This window comes from Loxodonta africana, chromosome 5, assembly GCF_030014295.1.
Source record: "Loxodonta africana isolate mLoxAfr1 chromosome 5, mLoxAfr1.hap2, whole genome shotgun sequence".
Taxonomy (NCBI): Eukaryota; Metazoa; Chordata; class Mammalia; order Proboscidea; family Elephantidae; genus Loxodonta; species Loxodonta africana.
The window spans coordinates 156,382,491-156,406,874 of record NC_087346.1 but is presented as its reverse complement, the minus strand read 5'-3'; the positions used below and the strand labels follow the sequence as shown (position 1 = coordinate 156,406,874).

The 24,384-nt window shown below is 54.4% G+C and overlaps 1 protein-coding gene across 5 annotated transcripts in view; it reads left to right on the top strand.

Moving 5' to 3' along the window:
- Positions 1–22,876, top strand: part of CTBP1 (C-terminal binding protein 1) — a 56,490-nt gene extending 33,614 nt beyond the window's left edge. For 3 of the 5 annotated variants that reach the window (XM_064286120.1, XM_064286122.1, XM_064286123.1), the window contains 7 exons: positions 3,287–3,431; positions 7,343–7,549; positions 15,638–15,852; positions 18,568–18,698; positions 19,535–19,662; positions 20,600–20,717; positions 21,896–22,876. In XM_064286120.1, the coding sequence (XP_064142190.1) occupies positions 3,287–3,431; positions 7,343–7,549; positions 15,638–15,852; positions 18,568–18,698; positions 19,535–19,662; positions 20,600–20,717; positions 21,896–22,082 (1,131 nt within the window). In that variant the 3' untranslated portion in view covers positions 22,083–22,876. Of the gene's footprint in view, positions 1–2,687; positions 2,913–3,286; positions 3,432–7,342; positions 7,550–15,637; positions 15,853–18,567; positions 18,699–19,534; positions 19,663–20,599; positions 20,718–21,895 lie in introns of all 5 variants that reach the window. The other 2 variants (XM_064286124.1, XM_064286121.1) reach the window with 2 other exon arrangements.
- Positions 22,877–24,384: the final 1,508 nt, after the last annotated feature.

The following is a 24,384-nucleotide window of genomic DNA, read 5'->3' as shown; positions in this document are numbered from 1 at the left end:
GAAGTGTCTGTTCATGTTTCTGTCCTTTTTCCTAGTGAAACTTAAGCGTTTTTTTAATGTGTTTTTGTATATGGGTTTTTTGGTCCAACACACATACTGCGGATATCTTCTCCCACTCTGAGTAGTTTTGTGACTTCTAGAAATTGTATGTATTATGATCGTGGCCTTTAATTTCACATTCCTCCACAGTGTCATTTTTGATAGCTGTCTTAGTCACCTAGTGCTGCTATAACAGAAATACCACAAGTGGATGGCTTTAACAAAGAGAAATTTATTCTCTCACAGTCTAGGAGGCTGCAAGCCCAAATTCAGGGTGTCAGCTCTCGGGGAAGGCTTTCTCTCTCTGTCGGCTCTGGAGGAGGGTCCTTGTCATCAGTCTTCCCTTGGTCTGGGAGCATCTCAGGGCAGAAACCTCAGGTCCAAAAGACGCACTTTGCTCCCGGTGCTTCTTTCTTGGTGGTCTGAGGTCCCCATGTCTGTCTACTCACTTTTTTATATCTCAAAAGAGATTGGCTTAAGACACTACCTAATCTTGTAGCCCTGATCAACATAACTGCTGCTAATTCATCTTATTACATCATAGTGATAGGATTTACAACATGTAGGGAAATCACATCAGAAGATAAAACGGTAGACAATCACACAGTCACACAAGGGAATCATGACCTAGCCAGGCTGGTAGATATTTTGGGGGGACACAATTCAATCCATGACATTCTACCCTTTGGCCCCTAAAAACTCACGCCCTTGCCACAAGTAAAGCATATTCACCCCATGGTATCATAGCAAAGGTCTGAACTCAATTCCGGGTCCAGAATCCAAAAACTCCTCTTCGTCTGTGAAATCCGGAATACAGGTTACCGGCTTCCAAGGTACGATGGCAGAACAGGCACGAGCTAGAGGTTTTCGATGGGAGAAATTGGAGAGAAAGAAGGCATAACAGGCACCAAGGAAGCTAGCAGAACCCATTCCATTAGCCCTCAAGGCTTGAAAATGTCTTCTGTCCTCTGAGACAATTTACACGATAGCCCTCCCCTCCAGACTCTAGGTGTTAGCCACACTTTCTGGATTCTAAGTAGAGGCCCCTCAGCCCTGGGCTTCAGCTCCGCCTTCCAGGCCCACTGGGACGGCAGCTCTGCTCCCTCGACTTTAGGGAGAATGCGCACCATTCTCCTAGTGCATCGGAGTGGCAACTCCACTCTTAGAAACACCAGAGGCCATGTGTCCACCCTTTGAAACCCCAGAGGTCACGGCCATACCTTTTGAGACTGAGGCAGCTTGGATTCCTGTGTTCCTTGTCTTTTTAGCTTCTGCTTCCTGGTTTCTTGGCCTCTCGGTTCTTGGGCCTCACACCCACATCTGCCCTGCTGGGGCAAGCATTCCAAAGCTCTGTAGCTCTACCGATCAGTGCCTGGAGGCATCCCACTCTGTCAGTAAACTTCGGCCGGAAGGCACTCAGCTGTCTTGCTCCATGGGTTGGCAAGCCTAGCTCTACTGATAAGTGCCCGGAGACACCCCACTCTGCCAGGAAGCCTCCTGCGCACAGGCACGCAGCTCTCTCTCTCTCTGGGTCATCTCCAGCGCTGTCTGATGCTGGTCTTTTGGTTCTGCTGCTGCTTGTCCTCTGCTGCTGTTTCTCACTGTCTGTGCCTTCTCCAGCTTTAAATAAATGGTTCTCACTTCCTTCTGAGTCTTCTATCCATTCACAGTTTCAAAACCACCTCCACATTTTAGGTATCTGTTAGAGCAGCACCCCACTCTTGGTACCAAACTCTGCCTTAGTCATCTAGTGCTGCTATAACAGAAATACCACAAGTGGGTGGCTTTAACAAAGAGACATTTATTCTCTCACAGTCTAGTAGGCTGCAAGTCCAAATTCAGGGCATCAACTCCAGGGGAAGGCTTTCTCTCTCTGTCAGCTCTGGAGGAAGGTCCTTTTCATCAACCTTCCCTTGGTCTGGGAGCATCTCAGCGCAGGAACCTCAGGTCCAAAGGGTGTGCTCTGCTCCCGGTGCTTCTTTCTTGGTGGTATGAGGTCCCCATGTCTCTCTGCTCACTTCTTTCTTTTATATCTCAAAAGAGATTGGCTTAAGACATTAATCTTGTAGACGTGATCAGTATAACTGCCAGTAATCCATCATGTTACATCATAGTGATAGGATTTACAACATACAGGGAAATCATATCAGAAGATAAAATGGTTGACCATCATACAATCACACAAGGGAATCATGACCTAGCCAGGTTGACAGATATTTTGGGGACACACAATTCAAACCATGACAGTAGTCATGTAGAATTGCACCATATACATGGACTACAACTTATTTATTATACATGGTCCTCAATATTGGACTTGTAAGTTGTACCCAGTATCTTTTGCTGTTTATAGGTGGCACAGTAATGAACATTTTTTAAGCAAGATCTTGGGGCTTTTTGACAGAGGATAAGCCTCTTCACTGTACAGTTGCTGGGCCAGGGAACGTAAGGCAGTGAGGGGTCCTAGTGTTATTAAAACACCTCCACAAGGTTGCCCTCTTTCCACCAGCTCAGTCTGAGAACTCTAGCTAGCTCGGTGTATTGGCATTGAAAAGCACCGGCCAGTTGGCAGCAAGAAAACAAATCTGGCCTCCGTGTGTGGTTGCATTTCTATGGTTCCTAGTTGGGTAACCTTTTCCTTCCAACAGGTGGATGCATGCTGCCTCCTCTGTGGGCACGTTGATAAGGTGGGAGCCGCAGGGGCAAGAGGTGACAAGGCCTGGGCTGAGAGTCCAGAGCTGGGTGCGTGCTCCAGCTGCCAGTGCGGTGAGGTGTCGGCATCTTCAGACATCACTTCTTGTTAGAAAGTCCTGCACACATGCCTGTACCCTCATTACCGTAGGATCCCCCGTGCGCACGCGGAAACGAGGCTGGTGAGGAAGCAGCTATGAACCTTGTGACTGCCCCCCGTCGGATTAGACCTGACGGCCTCTCCCCGGTCCGGGGGTTCTCATGGCTTCACTCTCCCATCTACCTGGCCTCTTCCTAGGATCCGTGTGGCCTCTCCCTGGGATCCTGCGGCCTCTTTCAGGCATCCATGTGGCCTCTCTCCAGTGTCTGGGCTGGTTCTTGGGGAGCCAGAGGCTGAGGGCAACAGGCCATTCTCCACAAAGTCAGCAGGTCCTGTGCACATACCCTAAGCCAAGAGAGCTTCAGGGCTAAAAGCCATGCCCCTGTGACTTTCCGGCACCTTCTGCAGGCTGGTGCTGCATGCTGACAGCTGTGTGTTCTTTCCTCTTGACTCCAGGTCCTGAATGAAGCCGTGGGGGCCCTGATGTACCACACCATCACTTTAACCAGGGAGGACCTGGAGAAGTTCAAAGCCCTCCGGATCATCGTCCGTATCGGCAGTGGCTTTGATAACATCGACATCAAGTCGGCTGGGGATTTAGGTAGGAAGGATGTCCCAGATTCGTCTCGGCTTTGAACGTCTTGTATTCTGTTTCCTGGGCGTAATCTTTGCCACGTCGTTTTGTCTGTTGAGCTTTTACTTTGCAGCAGTGAGAATCCCACTGCAGGCCCCCGATTTGGGCCGAAGGTGACATTGCAAGCCTGGGTGTCAGCCAAGCTCGCGGTGTGTCTGGGACCCTGTGCTGCTTCCCCATTAGGACAGGTGGACAGCATGACTTTGCTATGGTGGCCTGTTCCTCTGTCGTAAACAGAATGCCTGCCAACCACAGCTCCATTCGTGTCCCTTTACTGTGACACGGTCACGTCCACTTGACAGCCAGCCCTGAGCAGGGATATGGAGGCACGTGGGGTGGGGAGTGTGCCCAGGCAGGGGGTCAGGGCCTCCGGATCAGAGTATTCCACAAACACAGTAGGAAATAGAGTGCGCTGGGACTCGGTGTGCACGCATACGCAGGTGCATACATGAATATTTGCACAAGTGTGCTAAGACAAATGTTTGGCAAAGGACTGCCTCCCCACGTTGTATTCAGTGCGGTCTGCTGCTACTTGTGACATTCTGTTCCATTGCATTTATTTTTTAATGCTGATCACAACTCAATAAATGGTATCACACTTCATTCATGCCTCAACCCACAGTTGGAAAATGTTGTCTCTGGCGTCTGGCTTTGCTTCTTTTTCCTCCAGGACATGGCTTTAAAATCAGAAGGACTGTGCATGTCAGTGGGGATGCCAGGTGGTGCCCCTGAAATGAGCGGCTGGTGCCCATTGCCGAACCCCTGGCCTCGGCTCTTCCGATGGCCGTCTGCCCCCCCTTACTCTTTGCCAGCGGCCCCCTCATTGTCTGTCTGACCTCAGGCAGGTTCTGGGCGCTGGGATGCAGTCATGTCCCCAGGGAGGCACCTGCAGGCATGGGGCCAGGGCCTGGGGTGTCTCCACTCACTGAGTTGGGGTGTCCATGGAGGGTGCTGTCATCCTTGTGATTTACCAGATCAGGGCTCTGTCCTTCAGCCCAAGGGCAGTCTGGAGCTGTTTGTTCCCGGACGCGGCAGGTGGGGAGATGGGCCTGCCTCACACACGGGCAGTTTCTGTTCTACACTCCCATAAAATGCACCGCTTGGTTTCCATTCCATCTCCCGCCCTGGTTTTGCTTTTTGTGATGAATCAAGTCGTTTCTGGGAGGGAGTGCAGGATCTGGTCCCAGTACACTCATGCACCCTTGCCCCCGACCAGACCTTTCCCCCCCATGTCAGGCCCCACCCCTCCATGTCAGAATCCACCCCCATATCAGACCCTTCCCCTCCATGTCAGACCCCCATGCCTCCATGTCAGACCCCACCCCTCCATGTCAGACCCTGCCCTTCTATGTCAGACTCCACCCCCATGTCAGACCCCCGTGCGTCCATGTCAGACCCTGCCCCTCCATGTCAGACCCTGCCCTTCTATGTCAGACTCCACCCCATGTCAGACCCTGCCCCTCTTAGTCAGACTCCGCCCCCAGGTCAGACCCCTCACACCTCCATGTCAGACCCCACCCTTCCATGTCAGACTCCACCCCCATATCAGACCCCAGACCCTGCCCCTCCATATCAGACCCTGCCCTTCTATGTCAGACTCCATCCCCGTGTCAGACCTGCCCCTCCAGGTCTGACTCCACCCACCATGTCAGACCCCATCCCCATGTCAGACCCGGCCCCTCCATGTCAGGCCCCACCCTTCCATGTCAAACTCCACCCCCATGTCAGACCCCACTTCTCCATGTCTGGCCCCACCCCTCCATGTAAGACCTGGCCCTTCTATGTCAGACTCCACCCACGTGTCAGACCCTGCCCCTCCATGTCAGACTCCACCTACCATGTCAGACCCCACCTCCATGTCAGACCCCACCCTTTCATGTCAGACTTCACACCCATGTCAGACCCCATCCCTCCATGTCAGACCCACATGCCTCCATCTCAGACCCCGCCCTTCTATGTCAGACTCTTTCCAAGTCAGACTCCACCCCCATGTCAGACCCCCACGCCTCCATGTTAGACCCCACCCTTCCATGTCAGACCCCACTCCTCCATGTCAGACCCCGCCCTTCTATGTCAGACTCCACCCACCATGTCAGACCCCCCAGCCTTCCATGTCAGACCCTACCCTTTCATGTCAGACTCCACCCCAATGTCAGACCCCACCCCTCCATGTCAGACCCCACTCCTCCATGTCAGATCCACCCCCCATGTCAGCACCCATCCTCTGTCAGACCCCCCCCATGTGAGACACTGCCCTTTACATGTCAGACTCGGCCCCTCCGTGTCAGACCCTACTCCTCCATGTCCGACCCCACACCCCTTGTCAGCACACACCCTTCCATGTCAGACCCTGACCCTCCAGTCAGACCCCACCCATCCACGGCAGACCCTGCCCCTCCCTAGCAGACCCCACCCCCCATCTCAGACTCACCCAGCATGACAAACCCTCCTATTGCTCCATGCCAGACTTCATCCCCCGCCCATGTTAGACCCTCTCCAGGCACCTAGGACATGTCAAGTTACAAAGCAGCTTTTCTGGCCCCCTGGCACCCTTTTCTCATTAGGGAGACAGTCAGCAGGAAGCATAAGTGAAATGGTCCAGACTGTTAGAGGATGAGACGTAGGTGGGGAACTAAAGAAACACCCTGGGGGGTTTCCAGAACAGAAGGGGGACTCGGGGGAGGAGGAGGGAGTTACGGCAGGAGCAGGCAGGGCATACACACTGGGTGGTTGCACATGGCTGGGCTGCCCCAAGTGGAGCAGGACATTAGGGCTGGAGATGGAGGAGAAATACAACAGGCTCTGTGGCCACACTGAGCCCAACCACTGAGGCGGAGAGGCCGAGGGAGGGGCCGGTGGCGAGCCAGGCAGGGCAGCGCTGCGGATGCTGAGCCGGACCCCTGCAGGTACTTCCAAGGCTGGTACCATTCCCGGGTATAAACCATGGTCCAGCAGATAGAGAACTACACCTGAGAGCTGCGCGATGCAGCCTGATTGCAGCCACGCCGACTCTCCCACCTACACTGGGGGAGGACCAGTTCCTGGTGACCCAGCAGGGCCTTGCTCGCCCTGGTGCAGATGGAGGTGCTTGTGTGGGGTGGGCAGGTATGGGGCAAGCACCCAGATTCTGACCTGGATGGAACTCTGGCCAGACTCCCTAACCTTGCCCCTGCGTGGTACTGCCAAGGCTTCTTGGGGAAGTGTCAAGAGGCAGGTGGTCTGGGTGAGAGCGTCAGCACAGGACAAAGACTCAGGTGGGATGGTGTTGGCGTTTGCCCGGCCCTGCCCACCCAGAGTCTCTGGGGACACCTAGGGGAGGGGCCAGCAGGGCGGACACTCTTCCTGTTTCCCCTCTACACCCTTGTCTGCTCTTGGAGTGGCTGGGCGGGTTACCATACATGTATGCTGGGGTGCTGCTCAGAGCAGGCTCTGGGATGCTGTTGGCACGCGCAGGAGCGAAGTGTGTCTTGAAGGACACTGAATGTGTGTAGGTGAAATGGTCTCAAAGCAGCAGTAGCACCTGTGCCTTGGCGCACCGGGGCTGGGGTACGAATATGGGCAGGGGAGGAATGCTGAGTGCTGGCATGGCCACTTGGTCCCCTGCACTGCAACAGCGTCAGGATTGGAGGCCCGGGTGGCCTCAGCGGCACTCTTCTAAGTGGCTCATGTGTGGTTTAATGCACGTTTGTTTGTAGTCCCCGCCAGGTCTGCCCCAGGGTTGTTTACTCTGGCTTTTTACGTGGAAAGCGTTGTACTCCCGCAGACTCGGGCCTGACCATCACACGCCCTGGAACTGACGACCCACACACCCGGCTCTGTGGTGTCTGTCCTGCGAGGTGTGATGGTCATCCATGTGCATGTTCCTTGTGTCCCCACAGGCATTGCTGTCTGCAACGTGCCAGCAGCCTCTGTGGAGGAGACCGCAGACTCCACCCTGTGCCACATCCTCAACCTGTACCGGCGGACCACATGGCTGCACCAGGCGCTGAGGGAAGGCACCCGGGTCCAGAGTGTTGAACAGATCCGGGAAGTGGCTTCCGGAGCTGCCAGGATCCGTGGGGAGACCTTGGGTATCATCGGACTAGGTGCGTTAGTCAGACCTGGGCCCCTCTGTCTACTGGTCACTGCATTTCAGCACACACTCAGGGCAGAGGGTGAGGCTGTGGTCTCAGGGTGTGACTGCTTGGAGCCGGTCAGCCATGCGGACAGGACACAGGAGGAATAGTATCGGGTGGTGGGGCAGCTGACCTGGCCTCTGCCACACAGGGGCTGCGCCTACCTCCTGCCCTCAGGAACACCAGGCTGTGTGTGCCCCATCACACAGACATTCAGCCAAGCACTCATATGCATGGTCATGCACTGCCCGCCGCCTGGCCCCCACCAGAGCCAGGTCCAAAGCCTGGGACTGGCTCCTTCTTGGGGAGGAGCTTGGCACGGGATCTGTGCCCACCCTGCCTGCTGAGGCTCATTTCCAGCAGCTGCCTGCTGCACGTGCAGCCCCTGCTTCTGGCTGGGGGTGGTGTTTGTTCACTCCCTTCTGTACTCATTCATTCATTCACTCACTCTGCAAGTGCCTGTTCCATGCTGGGCATCATCCCAGGTCCAAAGATACAGCCATGAACACACCTGAGACGTGCCCGGGCCCCGACAGGGTGTAAACCCATACACCCGAATATGATAACAACCTAGTTTGAGTAATACCAACTTAGTTTCAGTCGTAAACAAACCTTCTACTCCTATACATCTTCATTCCTCCCTCTCTATCTGTTACTGTCACAGAGTACATCTTTACATGTTATATGCTCACTAAAACACAGGCTTATGGTTTTTTTATGTATTTGCCTTTTAAATCATTAGGAAAAAGAGAACTGACAAACGAAATCAGAAGTACAGTAGTGCTGGCTTTTGTATTTGCCTACGAAGTTGTTGTTACTGCTGTTCTGGATTTTTCTTACAGCTTCTAGTTACCGTCTGTCATCTTCTTCAACCTGAAGATCTCTCTCTAGCATTTCTTGAAGGGTATGCCCACTGGTAATGAATTTCCTCAGCTTTTGTTTGTCTGAAAGTGTGTTCATTTCACCTTCCTTCTTGAAGAAGAGTTTTGTGGGGTGTAGAATGTCCTGTATGTTTCCCATTGCTTTGAATATGACATTCCACTGCCTTCTGGCCTAGCTGGTCTATGAGGGTGAATCAGCCGTTCATCCTGTGGAGGAGCCTTTGTGCGCAAGTCGTTTCTCTTGCTGCTTTCAGAATTCTGTTTGTCTTCAGGTTGTGACAGTTTGATTATAACGTGTCTTGGTGTGGGTTTCTTTGGACTTCCCTGCTTGGAGTTTGTTGGTTTCTTGGATGTAATATATTCATGTCTTCGTCAGGTTTGGGAAGTTTTCAGCCATTATTTCTTCAAATGTCTTTGCTGTCAATTTTTTCTTGTCCTTCTGAAACTCTGATGGCTTTCTTTGATGGTGTTCTTCAGATGCCTCAGGCTCTGTTCGTTTTTCTTCATTCCGTTTTCTTTCTGCTCCTCAGACTGGATAATTTCAGGGACCTTACGTTTAAGTCTGATCTTTCTTCTGGGGCTCACATCTGCTCTTGAACTCTTGTAGTAAGTTCTTCATTTCAATTTTTTTACTTTTCAGCTCCAGAATTTCTTTCTGGTTCCTTTTTATAATATCTGTCTCTTTATTAATATTCTCACTTTGTTCAGACGTCATTTTCCAGGTTTCCTTTAGCTCATTGAACATGTTTAAGACAGTTGATTTAACATCGTTGACTAATAATTTCAATGCTTGAGCTTCCACAGGGATGGTTTCTGTCATAATTTTTTTCATCCCCGTGAATGGGCCTTACTTTTCTGTTTCTTTGTATGTTTTGTAAATTTCTGTTGAGAATTGGGTATTTTGAGTGTTATGGTACTTCTAGAAATCTAATTCTTGCACTCCCCGGGCATTGCTGGGTGTTGCTTATTTTGTTCTGGAGCTCTCCTTTTGTAACTTTTTCAGTCTGTTTTCCAAAGTGTGTATCCCCTATTGTGTGATGTCACTGAAGTTTCTGTGCTGACCGCTTAGTGATCACAATTAGTGATCAGTCAAAACACACGGGCTCAATTTTTGGAGAATAATGCCCTTATTGCCCACCCTGACACACCAGTAAGCCACACCTGAAGCACTGGCTGTGTTCCTCATGACTGCCTGCCACGTGGCTGGGGATGGTCGCTGCTACCTGAAATGCGGAAATTTGCCAGAATTTATCAGCCTCTTCATCAGGCTCTTCCCTGGAGACTGCAGGTGTCCCACTACACTCCAGGACTCCGAAGCAATTGACTCAGGTAGTTCCGGACAGCTCAGCCGTTTTCTCAGTGGAGGGACTGATTACTGGATTTTCCTATTCTGCCCTCTTAGTTTAATTATTTTTAGTGTAGTTACTGATATGTTTAAGTCTATTACCTTGCTATTTGCTTTCTATTCATTTGATTATTTTGCCCTTCTTTCTCCTTATTGCCCTTCTTTTTAGATTCATCAAATGTTTGTATTACGCCATTCTACGAGTCGGAATCGACTCGACAGTAGTGGGTTTGGTTATGTGTTCTACTGCTTTTTGGTCTATTCCTCTTAGCGTTATTTCTTAGTGTTTACTTCAGAGATTACAGTATGCATTCTTAACTTTTTACAGTCTACCTTCAGTTAATACTATTAAAAAAAACCTGTTGCCATCAAGTCAGTTCCGACTCATAGCCACCCTCTAGGACAGAGTAGAACTGCCCCGTAGGGTTTCTAAGGAACAGCTGGTGGATTCAAACTATGGGCCTTTTGGTTAGCAGCCAGGCTCTTAACCACTGTGCCACCAGGGCTCCAAGGAATCCTGTAAGACTTCAGTAACAGTGGAAAAACCTTACAATGGCATGATTCATTTTGTTTTTTGTATGAATTATATATCTTCTATCTATATATGCTGTTATTTGTATGACACATTTAAAAAAAATTTTTTTTTTTTTCTTCTAAGGAAGTTTTTCAGTATTTTTTTAATTTACTTTTTCAGTGCTTTTTTAAAAATTTTATATTTACCTACATGTTTAACCTTTCCAGTACTCATTTTTTCTTCCTCCAGATCCATTTTCCCACCTGGCTTCGTTTCTCTTTTGCTTGAAGATTTTTTTTTTTTTTGGGGGAAATGTGGGCCTTTAGTGACATTCCCTTAGGCTTTGTTTATTTGAAAGTACATTTATTTTGTCTTCAGTTTTGAAGGATGTTTCTCTAGGTATAGGATTCTAGGTTGACTTTGTCTTTCAGTACTTGAAAAATGTCATTTCATTGTCCTTTGACTATCATTGTTTCCCATGAGAAGTCGTTCTTGTTGTTGTTATTGTGAACGTATTATACACATATATATATATATTTTTTTTTTCTGGCTGTTTTAAAGGTTATTTCATTATGTTTGATTTTCAGCAGTTTGCTTATGACATGCCTGGGTGTGATTTTGTTTGTATTTACCCTGCTTGTGGTTTTTGAGCTTCTTGGGATCTATGGTTTGACGTCTTCCATCAGTTTGGAAAGATTCTCAGCTATTAGCTTTTTGCATATTTATTTTTTCCCATTTTACTTGTCTCGTCTTTTCTGGGACTCCAGTTACACATATTTTTAGAGCATTTATTATTACCTCGTAAGCCTCTGATACTTGTTTTTGTTCTTTTTTTGTTGTTGTTTAGTAATTCTTTTTTTTTCTATGCTTTAGCTTGGATAATTTCTACTAACTCTCTGAGTTCACTGACGCTTTTTTTCTGTTAGGCGTATGCAATGGATTCTTTGTTTCAGATTGTGATGTTTTTTACTTCCAGGGTTTCTGTTTGGCTCTCTTAGCATTGCGTGTCTTTGCTGGAGTTCCCCATCTTTTCCCCTGTTGTCCTATCATGTCTTTGCCTGTGATCTCTTGAACATATTTACAACTTACTTTAAGGTTGTCAGTTAATTCTACCATCTGGGTCATCTGAGGCTCTGCTTCTGTTGATTTTTTTGTTTTTTAGAGGTTACATTTTCTGCCCTTTCATAGATGTCATAATTTTTTTTTATCGTGCATATTATTAAATACAAATATGGTATGCCAGACGTTGTATATGAAAGAACCAAACCAAAAAAACCTGTTGCCATCAATTTGATTCCAACGCATAGCGACCCTACATATATAAAATCACAGTAGAAACTAAATAATAACAGTCTCTAAAAGGCCACTTCTGTCCTCTGTCAGGTAGCTAAGGTGAGATGGGTTGAGTTGGGTTGTGCTGGCCTATAGTTTTATTTTGTTTGGATTCACCACTAATGACAGATAGCACCAGGACTTCAGATTTAAGCACCAAGAGAAAACAAGATCTCTTTCAACTTTCTTGCCCAGCCCCTAGCTTTCTACGCAACGAGAGCACTCAATCTATTTCTCATTCTCTCTCTCCTTTTCAGCTCTTCCTCCAGCTTTTGATTGAATACTCAGTAAAAGCCTTATGAAGGAGAGTTTACAGGCATTGAGTGCTGGCTCTGTGCCGGGGTCTTCTCTGGATTTCAGATCATACCCCCACCTCAGAGTGGTTAAAAGATCGGCTGGCCTCTTTGCTTCTGTAAATTCCTCCCACCTGTGACTGGTTTGCTCTTCCACCCAGTAACTGCGACGCTGCTCCTAGAAAGGGCTCATTCCTCTCTGGAATTTAGTTGAGACTTCTCTGAGTCCTCAGCTATCTGGTGGGTTTTAAAAAATATATGGTTTTATAGTTTATCCAGTACTCTCTCCTTTCCAAGACGTCTTCATCCTCCTTTATACTGACTTCACACAGATTTTTGCAGACCCCGCTATGAAATACCCTTGACCTTCCTGAATCCAGTGGCTGCTTCTTACCTCTCATGTGACCCATGGCATCACCTGGCCCAGCTGACACATGGAAACACTTTGTTCCTGTGGCTTCTGGAGACTTTCCTGACCACGCTCCCCCACCCTGGCCACTCCTTCTTGGTCCTGCGCTGACTCCTCCACCTCCAGGTGACCTCTAAGGATTGGCCCTCCCCAGGGGTTGGACTTGACTTCCTAATCCTCATCTGTTCTGTGGCTTTCAGTGCTCCCTGAGCACCGATAACTCCCAGATGTACCCCTCTGGCCGGGCCTCTTCTGGACTCACTCGTATGCCCAGCTGCCTGCTCAGTGTTGCTAACAGACTCTCCAAGCCCAGCACATCTGGAACTGAGCCCCAGCCCCCTCCCCAAACCTTCTCTGCCCACAGCCTACCTGTCTGGCTCACATCACGTGAACTGAGGCTTGAGCAGAGACTTTGGGCCACCCTGACTCTCTGACACCCCAGCCAGTCTCGTCTTCCAGGCCTCTCCCACTACATGACACAATTTCCTCCTAACTAGTCTCCCAGCAGAGTGACCAGATGATCTTTTCACATTCAGGGTCAGATCGTGCCCTCCTCTGCCTCCTGGCCTCCCTCAGTCTTGCAGATTGGCCTCCTCACTCTTTTTAACCTGGGCTATTGCTGCCTTGGGGCCTTTGCACTTGCTGTTCCCTTTTTCTGACGCCCTCTTCTGTTACCATCAAGTCTTCGACCAATGTGACCCCCACAGGGAGGCCTGCCCTGGCTGCCCTATTTAAAATTGCAGGCTACCCCAGCTCTCTTGACCCTTCCGCCATGCTTGGATTCTTTCCGTAGCAGTCATTCCTTATACAGTACACTGCGTCAGGCTCCTCCCACCAGGCTGCAGTGTGCGTGGGCAGGCCTTGTTGCCTGCCTTATTCTCGGCTGCGTCTGGCTCCTGAAGTGGTGCCTGGTGTAGGTGTGTGCAGTCAGGGCATCCTGGGTGTGTACACATGGGAGGCCCCTTCCCCAGGGCAGGAGCCATCCCCTAGCCCCTCCTTCCTCCAGCTCCCTTGGGAGCTCTCCTGCTCCTGGGCCCCGTGTGTGATGAGCCTCGTGTGCCTGCCAGCCTGCAGTGTAAGGACAGTTCTAGCCAGATGCGATGCCTGCTGGGTGTCTCCCACTTTGGGCTTCAGAGAGGCTGTTGTGTCCCCCTCCTGTGCTGTGGTTGGCACCCACTGATTGTGACCAGAAATCAGATGCTTGTTGGGAGGGCCTGAAAGTAGAGCCAGAGCAAAGGGGAGCCTGGGGTCAAGCTCACCCTCACCACAGCCGGCTCTCAGGTTGGGTCCCCCAGGACCCTGAGCCCAGGCGTGTCAGGGCCCTGTGGGCTCTGACGGTACCCTTCAGAGCGTGGGTCTGGGAGGACTTGCGAGCAGTAGGGGGTGATCTCACACCTGCCCAAAGCACATAGTTGATCTGGCCATACTGTTCTCCGGGAGGGGCATGGGGCAGGGCTGAGGTCAGACAGGTGGTGTAAGCTGAGCACTGAGGAGGTGCTGCTGCCCATCCTGCTCCTGGTCTGCTCTGAACCAGGTGCTGCTCCTGGTCTGTCCTTAGCTGAGCACTGAGGAGGTGCTGCCACCCCCTTCCCCCTCCCCCAGTCCTGCTCCTGGTCTGCTCTGAGCTGGGTGCTACACCTGGTCTGCTCTGATGCGGGCGCTGAGGAGGTGCTGCTTCTGGTCTGCTCTGATATGAGTGCTGAGGAGGTGCTGCTCCTGGGTCTTGCTCCTGGTGTGCTCTGAGCTGGGTGCTGGTCCCAGTCTGCTCTGAGCTGGATGCTGCTCCTGGTCTGCTGTGAGCTGGGTGCTGGTCCCGGTCTGCTGTGAGCTGGATGCTGCTCCTGGTCTGCTCTGAGCTGGGTGATGCTTCTGGTCTGCACTGAGCTGAGCACTGAGGAGGTGCTGCCTCTGGTCTGCTCTGAGCTGGGTGCTGCTCCTGGCCTGCTGTGAGCTGGGTGCTGCTCCCGGTCTGCTGTGAGCTGGGTGCTGCTCCCGGTCTGCTGTGAGCTGGGTGCTGCTCCCGGTCTGCTCTGAGCTGGGTGCTGTTCCCGGTCTGCTGTGAGCTGGGTGCTGCTCCCGGTCTGCTGTGAGCTGGGTGCTGCTCCCGGTCTGCTGTGAGCTGGGTGCTGCTCCTGGCCTGCTGTGAGCTGGGTGATGCTTCTGGTCTGCACTGAGCTGAGCACTGAGGAGGTGCTGCCTCTGGTCTGCTCTGAGCTGGGTGCTGCTCCTGGCCTGCTGTGAGCTGGGTGCTGGTCCCGGTCTGCTGTGAGCTGGGTGCTGCTCCCGGTCTGCTGTGAGCTGGGTGCTGCTCCTGGTCTGCTCTGAGCTGGGTGCTGTTCCCGGTCTGCTGTGAGCTGGGTGCTGCTCCCGGTCTGCTGTGAGCTGGGTGCTGTTCCCGGTCTGCTGTGAGCTGGGTGCTGCTCCTGGTCTGCTCTGAGCTGGGTGCTGGTCCCGGTCTGCTGTGAGCTGGATGCTGCTCCCGGTCTGCTGTGAGCTGGGTGCTGCTCCCGGTCTGCTGTGAGCTGGGTGCTGCTCCTGGTCTGCTCTGAGCTGGGTGCTGGTCCCGGTCTGCTGTGAGCTGGATGCTGCTCCCGGTCTGCTGTGAGCTGGATGCTGCTCCCGGTCTGCTGTGAGCTGGGTGCTGCTCCCGGTCTGCTGTGAGCTGGGTGCTGGTCCCGGTCTGCTGTGAGCTGGGTGCTGCTCCCGGCCTGCTGTGAGCTGGGTGCTGCTTCTGGTCTGTTCTGAGCTGGATGCTGCTCCTGGTCTGCTGTGAGCTGGGTGCTGCTCCTGGTCTGCTCTGAGCTGGGTGCTGGTCCCGGTCTGCTGTGAGCTGGATGCTGCTCCTGGTCTGCTGTGAGCTGGGTGCTGCTCCCGGTCTGCTCTGAACTGGGTGCTGCTCCTGGTCTGCTCTGAGCTGAGTACTGAGGAGGTGCTGCCTCCCAGGTCCTGCTCCTGGTCAGCTCAGGTGCCCCCAGCACAGCTGAGGTGTGGGCAGGATGGCTGCTTTCTGGGGTCAGGCAGCTCTTAGGCTTCAGGTCCTCGACCGGCCTGTTCGGGAGGACAGTGCTCTTCAGCATCTCAGAACAGGCTCCCGAAGGGCCGAGAGGCATTCCCTGTGTGCCAGCTGCCTGCATGCACCGTCACCTGTGACCACAGTGCTGCTAGGGGCACGTTGTCACCCCTTTAGCAGACAGGGAAACTGAGGCACAGAGGAGGCCATGGGGACCCTGGCTGTGTGGAGTGCGGGCTCAGGCAGACGTGTGACCATGTCTGGGCCTCCACAGGTCGCGTGGGGCAGGCGGTGGCCCTGCGGGCCAAGGCCTTCGGCTTCAACGTGCTCTTCTACGACCCATACCTCTCGGACGGCATCGAACGGGCCCTCGGGCTGCAGCGGGTGAGCACCCTGCAAGACCTGCTCTTCCACAGTGACTGTGTGACCCTGCACTGCGGCCTCAATGAGCACAACCACCACCTCATCAACGACTTCACCGTCAAGCAGGTGGGTGTGGGTGGGGAGGGCCACCCCCGCTGCCCCAGGAGCTGATGCCTGGGCTTCGCTTCCTCAGTGGGTCAGTGTGCCCGCCCTGCAGAGCCCATGACAGGAGAGTGACACACAGGGTCATTGGTGGGGATGAAGGACTTGGGCCTGGGCAGTGGGGCTGTCCCACCCCGAGGAGGCACAGCAGGCTTCCCACTGCTAGCTCCTGCTAGAGCCGTGGCAGGAGGAGGGCCCTGTAGAAGTTGGTGGGGTGGGGGTGGGTCCCCTTCCAGAGCCCAGGGCTGCATCTAGGGGACAAAGGTCCTGATTTAACTTTCCAACCAAACCCTAGTCAGCCCAGAGCTGCATCAAGGCCAGGGAGCTGGTGCCACGTCTCTGCTGCCCCCTTGTGTCCAGACCTGCTAATGACAGCTGAGGACCTGCACGGCCCCTTTTTCGGGAAGGCCTGCAGAGACGCCGGTTTTTGTTTTCTGAGTTCTACTGCGGACCCCAAATGCTCTTCTGGTGGTCGTGTTGTTGCTAGGTGCTGTCAAGTCAGTTCCAACTTAGAGTGACCCCGGACACAGCGGAATGAAACACTACCCGGCCCTGCGCCGTCCTCACGGTTGTTAGGCTGGGGACTGTGGTTTCAGGCACTGTGGCAGTCCATCTCGTTGAGGGTCTTCCTCTCTTTCGCTGACCCTCTGCTTTACCAGGCGTCATGTCCTTCTCCAGGGACTGGTCCTTCGTGATAATGTGTCCAAAGTACGTGAGACAAAGTCTCACTGTCCTCGTTTCTAAGGAGCGTTCTGGCTGTACTTCTTCCAAGACAGATCTGTGCGTTCTCTTGGCAGTCCGTGACATAGTCAGCATTCTTTGCCAACACAATTCAAAGGCATCAAATACCAAGTTCTCGCCAAGGCCTTGTTTTCCAAGCAGAGCACTTGTGAATGGTAAAAAGGAGAACCATGGGTGGGAGTGTTTCATTCAGTAGCTGCGTCCACCCTTAAATGTCTACACTGTCAGGGCTAAGATTGGAAGCCCGCAGCTGGAGACGTTGCATGGTAAGGCTGACCAGGGCCTGAGCGCCGGGGGCTTGAGGCGCAAGAGCTCAGCCCCATGCCGCCTCTCCAGAGTCGGCAGTCAGGGCAGGAGCTGGAACTAGGATGGCCTCTCCGGCTGGTTCTGGTCTTTCACATGTGTGCATGCACACTTGTGTGTGTGATTGTATACACATACATATGCGAGCATGTGTGAGTGTGCACTTTCGTATGCATAGGCATGCTTGTGCACGTTTGCGTGTATGCGTGTACATTTGTGGACAGGCTTGTGTGTGCTCACTTGTATTTGTGTACATGTGTGCACCCGTGTGCACACCTGTGTGCTTGTATGTGTGAGCATGTGCATGCATGTTGCCACGTGCACCCTATATACGTGTGTTTGTGCATGTGTGCAAGCGTTCATATCTGCATATGTACTCATGTGCGTGTCGTGTATGTTTGCGTGCATATGTATATGTGCACAAGTGTGCTCTCTTGCTTCTTGTGCAGTTGTGTGATGTGCGTGTTTGGGTTTGTGTGTGTGTGCACATGCCCGTTCTGTTTGCCCCAGGCCCTTGCATGCTGCACAGAAGACAGGCAGGACGCCCACCGCTACCGCCCCCCCCTTTATTCAGCAGACGGTGGGCTCGGGGCCTCATAGTAGACAGTGCCATGTGAGACAGTGCTCAGGCAGTGCCACCCCAGGGCCGTGGGCGTACCTGGCAGGTGGATGGTGCTCAGGCAGTGCTGCCCCGGGGCCGTGGGCATGCGGCCACTGCGGGCGAGTGTTGATGAGGACACGCTGTCCTCCCCAGACAGTGTGGCTGGCAGCCCTGCCGGTGGCGTTCCTAGGAATGGAAGGGGGATACAGAAACCCCTCCTGTGCCGTGGGGGCATCTGGCATCAGGCCAACTCTGGGAACCTTAAATAAAAGCAAAGCAAACTAACAGAAGAATCTGTGTTGGAATACAGTGGTTTTAGCCCCAGCCCATCATCAGAAACAGGTTTTCTGCTTGAGTCACTACTTGGAAGACCACCCCGACTGAACACCTGCTTGCCTCTCCTGGCCTGTTTGGCATTGGGGCGTGCTGTGAGGTTCGGATCCACCTAATGGGCAGCCTGCTGGAGAGAAGCTGAGAGCGAGCGGCCCCAGAGCAAGCAGGACCCACCCCTCACCGTAGTCCCCGGGCAGCCAGGAGCCTGGATGTCTGTGGGAGGGGACTCAGGCCACAGTGGCCAAGCTCTCAGCGCTGGTCCTAGGTGCCCCAGTTCCTTTCCAGGCACCACATGCAAAAATGGGGGGCTGGGTGAGGGGCCCTGGGAGCAGGAGACAGCGAGCGGCATTGTCACGCCTGTGCCAGCTGCCACCCTCCAGCCATGGCTGTGGTGGGGCCTGTAGCCCTAGGGCCCTGGGGCATTCAGCCCTGGAGTTCCCATAAGCCAGCAGGGAACTGGGCATTTTCCCCATGGGGTGTGGACCAGGTGTCACTGTCCCCACAGCTGGCCCGGTCCCTGCTCTGTGTCCCTGACCCTGTCAAACCAGCCCCTCCTATGCAGCCCTGTGCCTCTTGGGGGTGACTGCTGCCATGAGCCAGGGCTGGCCCTGGCGGGTGGGTGGGCTCAGGGTTGAGGAAGTCCCCCCAAGTGAGTGCAGGCCTCATTTGAATCTGTTTTTGACGCTGATGGTGTTTTCCAGATGCGACAGGGGGCTTTCCTGGTGAACACGGCCCGGGGCGGCCTGGTGGATGAGAAGGCGCTAGCACAGGCCCTGAAGGAGGGGAGGATACGTGGCGCGGCCCTGGACGTGCATGAGTCAGAGCCCTTCAGGTGTGGCCCTCGGCGCCACCTCCAGGGAGGGGGGCCTTGGGGCAGCATGGGGTGGCAGCTCGGCAGGCCTTGTTCCCCAGCCCCTCCTGCCAGGGTCTCCGGGACCCCTGCCTCCAGCAGCTCAGAGCACACCCCCTTCGCCAGCTTCCTCTCCCGCCTGCTGCCCTGCTCCACGCCGACTCCCTCCCAGAACCCACCAGGTTTCAGTGGTGGCGGGAGCCATGGGCGAGGACAGCTCTAAGCCGCCTGCACTGTGATGGGGTGGGGGATACGATCCAGAGCCCCTGGGGAACCAAATGAATGGGCCTCCCTGGGGTAGCCCTGGTCATCATGGCCGCACCCCTTCTCAGGTGCCTGCCCAGTGCAGGCCACTCTGAGTAGCCCCCAAATGGTGGATGAGTGACAGGTGTCCTGGGGCTCCCCCCTTGTTACCTTGCCTCTGGAGAAATCTGTGCTCTCACCTACCCCCTCACGTGGGCACTGGCCCAGGGCTTGAGAAGGCCCCAGCGGCTGAGAGGCTCCTCAGGGCAACCAGGGAAGAGCTGGCAATGCGTGGAGCAGTGCGCAGCCTGTTGGAGGCTGCCCTGGCCGACCGCCACAGGTCTCGGAGGCCCCATGACTCTTCTAGGGGAGAGGCCCAGGCCCACATCTTCCCCTGATGGCCCCATGTGGGCATGAGCATCACAGGACTCTGACCTTGAAGTCACCTTCCCAGGCCGATGGCCGTGTACAGTGCCCAGGCAGAGGAGGGGGTGCTGGGAGCGGGCAGAGCCAGACTCGCCCACTCCTGGGCCACGGTGTCTGGCTACTCTGACCGTGTCATACACTGTCCTTAGCTTTAGCCAGGGCCCCTTGAAGGATGCGCCAAACCTGATATGCACGCCCCATGCTGCGTGGTACAGCGAGCAGGCCTCCATTGAGATGCGCGAGGAGGCAGCCCGGGAGATCCGGAGGGCCATCACAGGTGGGCCGAGGGGCGGGCAGGAGACCTGGGGGGCCATCACAGGTGGGCCGAGGGGTGGGTGGGAGATCCGGGGGGACCGTCAGAGGTGGGCCGAGGGGTGGGTGGGAGATCTGGGGACCCATCACAGGTGGGCCGAGCAAGGGGTGGGCTGGGGAGCCAGGGGCCCATCACAGATGGGCCGAGGGGTGGGTGGGAGATCTGGAGGGCCATCACAGGTGGGCCGAGGGGTGGGTGGGAGATCTGCGGGCCCATCACAGGTGGGCTGAACGAGGGGTGGGCTGGGGAGCCAGGGGCCCATCACAGATGGGCCGAGGGGTGGGTGGGAGATCTGGAGGGCCATCACAAGTGGGCCGAGGGGCAGATAGGAGAGCCTGGGGGCCATTACAGGTGAGCCGAGGGTCGGGGGGGAGCCAGGGGGCCATCACAGGTGGGCCGAGGGGCAGGTGGGAGATCTAAGGGGCTGTCACAGGTGTGCAGGTTGGCCTTGGGAGGGACCATGTCCCATCAGCCACCTTGCTGACTCTGGGGACACAGCTAAGACCAGGCCCCTGCCCCAGGTCCAGAGTCATGCACACACCCTGCCTGATGTCTTGCTGGTGTCTACTCGGGGGACAAACCCCACATGCAGGAAAGGTTGGGAGCAGGCCCCTGTTTATGGCTGCAGGAAGCTTGCTGAGGAGCTGCAGGGGGTGTCCCCCGCTGGCGAGTGACTATGGCCAGGTGGGCAGGGCTCCGCTCTCCCAATGGAGGTGTGGTGAGCCCAGGGTGCTGGGGGGAGGAAGGCACAGCTCTGTGTTCTCAATCAAGCTGGCCATGCTTCCAGGGTCCCGTTGGGGGGCTATGGGCCTCGTCCGGAGGGCAGGCACGGCAGCAGCTGAGGCCAGGCTGCAGGCAGTGGCCCTAACCTGGAGCTGTGTTCTGCCTTCATTTTGTCCAGGCCGGATCCCCGACAGCCTGAAAAACTGCGTGAACAAAGACCACCTGACAGCCGCCACCCACTGGGCCAGCATGGACCCAGCTGTGGTGCACCCCGAACTCAATGGGGCGGCCTATAGGTGAGCAGGCGGCTCCTGGGAAGAAGGTGGGTGGGTGGACAGCGGGTGGCTGGCTGAGGCCCCCATGGAGGACAGCAGGCAGGGTGGGTGGACGGCGGGTGGCTGGCCAAGGCCCCCACTTAGGACAGCAGGCAGGGCGGGGACAGACTGGGCTGGGTGTCTGCCCTCAGTGAGAAATGTGGCCTCCCTCCCTGTGAAACCTGCCCTCATTGGGTACCTAGAGCCGCACGGAGGTGGATTTAAGAAATACTGCTGCCTGTTCCGAGCGTTGAACAGACCCTCTGTTGCCAGACCACAGTCTCTTTTGGCGAACTTGCTCAAACCTGGCTGCCACTAGCTAAGTGTGCCAGGTTTAGTCCCCACAAGGAGCTCTGGCAGCCCCTGTGGGGTGCATAGGGGCCTGCGAGCCAGGGTTGGGGTGAGAGGGTGGCCCCAGGTCTGGGTGATTGACTGGGGGACGGGAGGATGTCCAGGGAACCCTGGCCGCTCTGTAGACCCCTGCCCTTCCTGGGTGTCCTTGGTGCCTGACCCACAGCTGGGAGAGCATCTGTGACCCCAGGAGCTCAGAGGCCCTGCCGGGATCCTGCCGGAGTTAATGGCTTTGTGTTCTCCATGGGGCCAGGCTGGCCTCCTTTGGTGCTTGGGATGGCAGAGCCTTCCTGAGGGACCACGGGTCACTCCTCCAGCCTGGGAGGGAGCAGGCGGTGGGGCAGGGCTGGCCAGCAGGAAGTGCAGCAGCTCCCATGGGGGGCCTGGCGTAGCTGAGGAGGGTGTGACCAGGGCCTAGTGGAGCCCAGCAGGGTTGGGCAGAACATGACCCGGTCCCCGTACACTGACAGCCTCATGAACAGTGGGGGTGCTGCCTTCAGGCCTTGTGGACACAAGACCACTTGGGCAGGTGGGTGAAGGGCTCTGGGAGAGAAAGGCGGCCATCTGCCTGGACTCCTTGGCCTTGGCTTCAGGCCAGGACTTATTGACAGGTGATTTGGGCGTCACCTGGAGATGCTGGGCAGAGATGCCACCTCCCCTGACTCCGCCTACCCCAACGAGGGGCTTATAGACCGCCAATACAGCGTCCTCGCACTCCCCATCGAGGTCTCAGTGAGCAGTCAGAGAGGCCCCCACCAGCCAGGCCTCACCTGTGGCTGGGCCTCACCTGCATCTCTCTCCTCTCCCAGCAGGTACCCCCCGGGCGTGGTGGGTGTGGCACCCACGGGCATCCCAGCTGCCGTTGAAGGCATCGTCCCCAGCGCCATGTCCTTGTCCCACGGCCTGCCCCCGGTGGCCCACCCGCCCCACGCCCCTTCTCCTGGCCAAACTGTCAAGCCCGAGGCAGATAGAGACCACACTAGTGACCAGTTGTAGCCCGGGCAGAGCTGTCCACTCCGCGCCCTGGTGGAGGGGCCACGTGGCCCTTGGACCGGCGTGTGCAGAGGCGGCGGTGCCACCGTGCGGAGGCCCCGGCGCCCAGAGACTGGCCTGGCACGCGGGCAGGAGCAGCAGAGAGTGTGGCGCCGGGCCTCCTCCTCGTCCCCATTGTAGTCGTCCCGTCCCTGGACTGGCTCATGTCCTGTGTCCTGCGCGTCCTTCGTAAAGCAAAAGAAGTTAGTAGTTAATTATATCATGAATGTACTTGTCTGTGTACAGTTTTTAGAACATGAAAAAGGATTTGTTTGCTTAGCTGTCAACAAAACAAAACCCCGGGCGAGCGTTCGGCAAGTTGATTCCAAGATTATTTTTCCTTTTCTATGTTGAAGCGTGCCCCGGAGCGAGGCAGTTGGCAAACTTCTCAGGACAATGAATATTTCCCGTTTTCTTTCCACGCCACACAGTGCATTGTTTTTTCTACCTGCTTGTCTTATTTTTAGAATAATTTAGAAAAACAAAACAGAGGCTGTTTTCCCCCAATTTTGGCATGAGTCCCCCATTCTCCGTGAAGTCAGCGCCGCAAAGCAACTCTGAGGAGGGAGCAGTTTGCACCGACGCCCACCCAGCTCGCTGTGCCGCGATGCTGACCCGCGGGTGGCGGGCCGCGGCAGCTCCGCCTGGCCGAGGCCGTCCTGCTGATGTGGTAGGCTAGCAATATTTTGGTTAAAATCATGTTTGTGACTGTAACCATTTGTATGAATTATTTTAAAGAAATAAAAATCCCAGAAAGAGCTGGTGAGCCCCAAGTCTGCTTCAGCGGCTCCGTCTCACTGGAACCCTGGCACGTCTCATCCGGCTGTGTTTTTCCCCACCTGGAGGGTGTTGGAGGCCCGGGTCATGGGGCTGAGGTTTCTGTGTGCTCTGCCTCCACCCTGTGGGATCTCTAAGGGCAGACCCAGGGCCCCTGGCTTGAAAGTTGTGCCTGAAATGGTACCGCAGGGGAACGTGGCTTTCCAGGTGGGGCACTTCCCAGCACTGTCCTTTGTCAGGACGGTGGCCTGACTGACCACCAGGGCCTGGCTGGTGCAAGTGGGAACCATTTCTCTCCTGAGCACGCCTCCCTCGGATAGCCTGTGACCTGGGCCAAAAGTGGGCTACAGAAGGACGAAGAAAAGCAGTTGTCTGAGGCTCCACCAATTGAATTTAGGAAAGGAACTGCCAAGAGCATCCTGGCCAGAGGCAGGCAAATGAGGGAACGAGGGGAGGTTTGTTCCATAGCACAGCTCAAGGTCATCGTGGAATCACAGCTGTCCTGATCTTCATGGCATCCTCCTGGGAGCAATGTCTGTCACATCAGCAAAGACTTGGGCACCTCCCATCAGACGATCACCGGGATGCCTCACTTCCCTGTTCAAAGCCCCTTCGTACACCCACCGAGGCCCCATGCCTTTGTCTGTGGTCTGAGATGGGGTGTCAGGTCCTAACTTTTCTGCTCACCGCTGACCACTCCCACCGCTCTCAGTGCTGTCTCTGTTTTCTTTCCACCCACCCTCTTCTTCTCAGTGCAGTTTTGTTCCTCCTGAAGTTCACCCTTTAGTAGTCTTTTCAACGTGGTTCTGTTAGGGGTACACCTACCTACTTGTGGCAAACGCTTCTGGAGATGGTACCTTCATCTTGCCCACACACTTGAGTAATTGCTTGGCTAGACACAGACTCAGGTTAGGAATTTTTTCCCCCCACTTTGCACGTTTCTCTCTTGTTTTCCAGCTTCTATCCTTGAGAAGCCAACTGCTTGCCAGATTATCCTCCCTCTGGGAGGATAATCTCTGTGGTTGTTTTAATTTTTAAAAAAATAATATTGTGTTTTTGGTCAAAGTTTACACAGTAAGTTAGGTTCCTGTTTGACAGTTTCCACACAAATTGATCAATGACATTAGTTACATTTTCCATGTTGTGTCAGCATTCTCATTAATTGTGTTCTGATTGTCCCATTTCTAGCACTCTAGTTTCCCAGCCCTCTTATCGCTCATCTTTGCCTTGGATTAAACGTTGACCTTTTGGACTCATGCAGATGTTTTTTTTAGTAGAGCACCGATCTAATGAGCACTGTCCTTTATTACATGTATCACTGTGCTTTTCTGTTAGAAGGTGATCTCGGGATAGTTTTAGTTCAAGGTTTAAAGAGCATCTCAGGGTGATAGTCTCAGGGAGTCCTCTGGTCTCAGGTGGTCCAGTTAGTCTGGCCTTTTTTAAGAGTTTGAGTTTCGATGTGCATTTTTCTCCTGTTCTAACTGGGATC